The following is a 6,103-nucleotide window of genomic DNA, read 5'->3' as shown; positions in this document are numbered from 1 at the left end:
TTACATATTTATTCCCTATTGCTGCAACTTAAGAATATCTAAGTCGGAAAGTACAAAGTTGTAGGTATAAAATTGCAAATTACCGATGTTAAGTGCCTACCTGCTTATCTAAATCATATACCTATCAAATAATTATTTATTGATAAAAATAAAGAAAGAAGTAAGTAGTTATACAAACTATTTCAAATAAGACCTTATGTTTTTATTTATTTGACAGTGCTTAAGTAATTATAACTCATATTGTTTACAGTGGCCGGTGTTTTTTTGTGAGACGCCACTGGCTACTGTTTCGAGCGACACACTGCGACCTCCTTTGAGATGAAACCCGAGGAGGTGAAACCAATCACGCACCACATATTCTACAATGAATGCCCAACTAATATTTTTGAGAGTTTAAACACGCGTGCCATCTGTTGTAAGCCGATGCAGTGCGGTCCCACCCGTTGTCGTAGCCTCCCCGCCCCGCATCCCCACCCTCCCGACACCCATGCGGCTTTCGTTCAAACTTCGTAGGTCAGTTACCGCCCGACCGCAGGGGAGTATGGCTGCGTCAAAAATTTTACCGCGATCACGCGCTCTGTGTTTACACGCGCTATAAAACGAAGTGTAAATAAAAGAAACTTAACAAATTGGACTTGAAGTGAGAAAAAGTTTATCGGACTAAGTTGGTGGTTAATAAAAGACAGATGTACTGTATTTTAAAGTGAAAATGTTAAGGAACTTACGCGGAATGAGTTCGTTAAAAGTTTGGATGTGTTTGGTCGTAGTGGCGGCTGCGCGCGCACGGTCCGCGCCGCCCGCCCCCGCCGGCTGTCAGTGGGACTATTCAGACGCAAAGTTGAGTGAATCAAACTTTCTCACGTGTAATATCAAAACCATAGGCTCTGCAGACTTCTTGTTTAAAAACATTACGACCGCGCAGGCGTTCAACATCAACAAGTTGAAGCTCACTTGCACCGATCTGCTTTTCTTCGAAAGCTCCCTACACATGAACACCGGCAGCTTTCTGGGGCAACTTCGGAAATTGGAGGACTTGCGCGTTGAATACTGCAAAATTCGTTACGTTCCGGCTACTGTTCTGTCTCCGCTACGTGACTTGACAAGTTTAACTCTACGCTCCTACAATACTGATTGGCCTGCGATGACTATGGAATTCCACGCGGAGAGTTTCCGAGGTCTAATGGAACTGAGGTCCCTAGATTTAGGCGACAATAATATCTACATGCTGCCGTCCGAAGTCTTCTGTCCGCTTTTTAGTTTGGAATCTCTGAATCTGACCAACAATAGAATACAAGACATATCAGAAATCGGCTTTTCCGACTGGGGCAAGGGACCAATCGCACCTGGCAAATCCTGCAATACTGGACTTAAAATGCTCGACATATCTCACAATAATATCTTAAGGCTGCCCGACAACGGACTTTCTAGCCTGAGATCTTTAGAAGTGTTGAATATTCATAACAACCTAATTAACGAGATAGGCGACCGAGCCTTTGTCGGATTGAATTCATTAAAAATTCTGAACTTGTCCGGGAATAAGTTAGTTGCTGTCCCTCCAGAACTATTCCAGTCGTCGCGCGTTATAAAGGAAATTTCTTTAGCGAACAATTCGCTCGCAGTTTTGGCCCCGGGATTACTCGAAGGCTTGGATCAACTTGAAAAGCTGGATTTATCAAGAAATCGCCTAACAAATGACTGGGTGAACCGAGATACTTTTGCCGGCCTTATACGTTTGGTTATCCTGAATTTATCTCACAATGCCCTTGCGAGACTGGACCCGAAGTCATTTCAAGATTTGAATAACTTACAAGTTTTGAATTTGGATAACAACGCTATTGAAACTATCAGCAACGGCGCATTTGCCGAACTTAAAAATCTACATCATCTCTCGATTTCGGACAATAGAATTAAATCACTGAATGAGCACATATTTTCAAACCTTTTTGTTTTGAATCAACTATACATGGACAATAACAACATTGACACAATTCACGAGCGTTGTTTCGAAAACATAACTTATTTACAAGATCTGGGATTGAATGGCAATAATCTCAACACAATACCAGAAGGCATTAAGAGGCTACGATTTTTGAAATCCCTAGACATCGGCAAAAATAACATCACGAAAATATCTAACACATCATTTGAGGGATTAGAGGAACTTTATGGATTACGGCTCGTGGACAACCAAATTGAAAGCGTCCCTAAGGACACTTTTAGTACCCTGCCCTCGCTGCAAGTTCTTAATCTGGCTTCAAACAAGATTTCGACTATTGAGCAGGATGCGTTTGTGTCAAACCCGACACTAAAAGCAATCCGATTAGATGGGAATAAATTGACCGACATTCGAGGCGTTTTTAGTAACTTGAATACCCTCGGCTGGCTCAACATATCCGACAACAAACTTATTTACTTTGATTACAGTTACATGCCAGCGGCTCTTGAATGGTTGGATATCCATAGTAATAATATCACGAAACTGGACAATGAACATAATGCGCAACCGAATATCAGAATGCTCGACGTAAGCTACAATGCTATGGAGAACGTCGATGAACGATCAATACCTGATTCTATTGAGATCCTATTCTTGAACAACAATAAAATTCACACGATCCATCCAGGTACATTTTTACAAAAAAGAAACTTAGAAAAAGTCGTCGTGACCGAAAATAAATTGAGAACCGTCGAGTTATCTGCGTTCACGCTGCCACATGTAGCGAAGCATAGATCATTGCCGAAATTCTTCATTGGAAATAATCCATTTGTTTGTAACTGTCACATGATTTGGCTTCAGAAGATAAATCTTTGGAATCATATGAGGCAGTATCCGAGATTTGTAGATTTAGATTCAGTCACGTGCGAAGTCGTTAATAACAAATATGGCGGGAAGGCTAACCTAATGGATGTGCCCGAGACCCACTTCTTATGCTCGTATGAGACTCATTGCTCGTCGAACTGTTTTTGCTGTGACTTTGAGGCATGCGATTGCAAAATGACTTGCCCAGAAGGCTGTTCCTGTTTCCACGATAGTAATTGGAGTTCCAACGTGATTGACTGCTCTAATGTTGGCTACACTGATATCCCAGAAAAAATACCGATGGATGCCACAGAGCTTTACCTAGATGGTAATGACTTCGGTTCATTGAACAGTCATCTATTCATAGGGAAGAAAAAGTTGCACAAATTATACTTAAACAACAGTAACATCGCTACGATCGATAATGATACTTTAAATGGACTTCATGCTCTGAATATTCTGCATCTCGAAAACAACCATCTAACCGAGTTATCTGGGGGAGAGTTTTCGCAAACAAAACATTTGAGAGAGTTATACTTGAATAATAACCTCTTGACAAGTGTAGCGAACAAGACTTTTGAGGGCTTGTCCGCTTTGAGAGTGGCACATTTGGAGGGCAACAAGATCCTTGACCTTGACAAAAAGTTGGCGTCTGTTACGACACTAGAAAACGTCAACGTTCAAGGAAACATCTTTACTTGTACGTGTGATAATGTGTTGTTACTTCAAAACTGGCTCAAAAAACACAATCAAGACCCGTTGGAGATGTTGTGCGTCGACGAAAATGAACTAGTGTCCAACCTAACCGTGTTTGACGTGATTGACAGTTGTCGTGATTCAAGTGTTTCGGACAATACGATTCCAACTGAGAATCAACTTTATCGGTACGACGAAGTGAGCACCATAAACCTGAACTTTGTACCCTTATTGGCGGTCGTCTTAATAAGTGTTATTCTGATTCTATTGTTTGGTGCCTTAGCGTTCTCCTTTAGGCAAAACGTGCGCCTGTGGGCCCATTCCAAATACGGCGTCAGGCTATTCAAAAGTGCTTCTATTCAAGAAAGTGAACTAGATAGAGACACTATGTATGATGGATATGCAGTGTATAGTTTATTAGATGATGATTTTGTATCAAAAGTTGTAGCCCCTGAAATGGAGCACTCGGGTTACACAATGTGCTTTCATTACAGGGACTTGCAACTCGCTCCCGAAAATTATTTAATTGAACAAATTACTAATGCGGCTGATTCGGCTAAGAGAATTCTTATTTTTGTATCTTTTAACTTCTTACAAAATGAATGGTCAAAGGCTTCATTCAAAGCTGCCGTCAAACACATTATAACTTCTATTCACCCGTCAATCAGACGTCACCGAGTTGTGTTCATATTGACAACGGATGTGAGTGCACTTAATTTGGATTTAGACTTCCAAAATTATCTAAAGTCATGCAACGTCCTTTTGTGGGGTGAAAAGAAGTTTTGGGAGAAGATAAGATTTGTAATGCCCGATATATCTAACTTGCAATGGAACAAAGACACAATGAATTACAATCATAATGTGTGTCCGAACGGGAGGCGGCATCCCTCTAGATACACGGCGTCGCCGACGGCGCCGGAGCATTGGTATAAATACGACGCGATTCCCCCGACTACCCCAGTAGGCAATGTCGGCATTAACATAGAGGACGACACTTCAATGTTGACCAATACTACACTGACAAGCCAGATTCCCGACGGGGAAAATATCCGTCATAGTTACATTTCTATAGATACGCAAACGTACGAGCAGCCGTACGGTGGGCGACCGAGGCCTCCCCACACTCTGCGTAAACATCCCGTGCACAACTCCCCATCCATGCTCGATGAGCAAGGCTACTTGCAGCCGCGGTCCTCAGTACACGAGTGCCTGCCTCAAACTCACATATCCACGCACAGATGATAAACTTATCTCTTAAAGATAAATCCTAATTGCTTCACATTCCATGTGTTGAGTGCGCCTTTTAAGTTGGCCATGCCTTAAAATCGTGATAAACCTGCAAGTGTTTGGTTTCATTGTTTGACCAAATGTTTGTTGACTTGTTCCTTGATAACATAAACATTAGTTCGTATGTGATGAGACTGTATCGGAAATATTAAGTAGATGGATGCCTTATTTGTCGAGAATTGTAAAACTATAGTAAATAAAGATATAGCGATCATTGTTCACTAAGACTGATCTGTTTAAAATTACATTATTGCCATTTACGAACGAATACACTTATATGAGTATTTTGGTATATTATATTATCTCATTGTTACCAAATATTTTGTCGATAGATGTGTAAAATGACTTTCTGCATAAATTATTGTATTGTATATTATTTTAGGTTTACTAGTCATTAGGTAGGAATTGCGTAGTATTAACATTTTGTAAATGGTTTGTAAATTTGGTTAAAGTACTTGAAACTTCTGTTCAAGTTCTGCCTTTAAATGTTTTAGTGTCATCAGAGTAGCCTAATAAATTATGACACTATATTGTAATGTTTAATGTACCTATATTATATTTGTCGACTGTTATAGTACTACTAAAACTGAAAATAAAACAAAATTACAAAATAATTTCCTCTTTCCTTTCAGCATCGTTATTGCCCATTAACTTATTACAAAGTTTGTTTTACGAGCATCATTCCCCATCATTAAGTAGTTTAAGTTCTGCTCATTTATTACTAATAAACTTTGTGGTTTGTTTAAAGAACAAAGATGGTCAGAACCTTTTATTTCACCGACAGCAAAAACTTTATTCACCAGTTAACCGTTAAGTTTTGTTTCTGCATTGAGACTCATTCCTCAAAGTCATAAAAAAGGTTCAAAATAATTTCGAAGCCGACAATCATCCCGGGCCATAATGATGGTCCCTTTTCAGGTAGACGCTCCCAAGTCATATTTCAACCGTCATGGATACACTATGGAAGCTATAAGGGAGATTTACAATACATTCTGTATTCGTAGCTAGTTAGAAGTGACCTTCTGTCGGACACGGTCAGAGTTATTGATTTTTTGTAATAGTTTTCGAAGTGTGTGCAGTCGCAGCATATGGTGTGACATGTTCACAATGGCGGTCAGGTTTGAACTTTTTCTACATATTGTCCAGTGAACGTTTCGTAACGCAACTGACGCTGTCCTTTTCAGTTAAAACGATAAGTAAACACTCTGTCAGAAACCTGTCAATTGATCTCACATTATGTTAAAATATCAGAGCTTTACGCCATATGTGTAGCGGTAATACATATCACTCCTATCAGGTAAGATAACAAAAATATTCTGA

At 40.0% G+C, this 6,103-nt stretch overlaps 1 protein-coding gene across 1 annotated transcript; it reads left to right on the top strand.

Annotated features, from left to right (window-relative positions):
- The first annotated feature begins 530 nt into the window (after positions 1 to 530).
- On the top strand, positions 531 to 5,397 carry LOC134667993 (toll-like receptor 6). The gene has a single exon (XM_063525429.1). The coding sequence runs from the start codon at positions 710 to 712 to the stop codon at positions 4,736 to 4,738; it is 4,029 nt and encodes a 1,342-aa protein (XP_063381499.1). The 5' UTR covers positions 531 to 709; the 3' UTR covers positions 4,739 to 5,397.
- Positions 5,398 to 6,103: the final 706 nt, after the last annotated feature.

This window comes from Cydia fagiglandana, chromosome 10 (assembly GCF_963556715.1).
Source record: "Cydia fagiglandana chromosome 10, ilCydFagi1.1, whole genome shotgun sequence".
Classification (NCBI taxonomy): domain Eukaryota; kingdom Metazoa; phylum Arthropoda; class Insecta; order Lepidoptera; family Tortricidae; genus Cydia; species Cydia fagiglandana.
The sequence above is the reverse complement of the archived record's forward strand: the minus strand, read 5'-3'. Positions and strand labels throughout refer to the sequence as shown.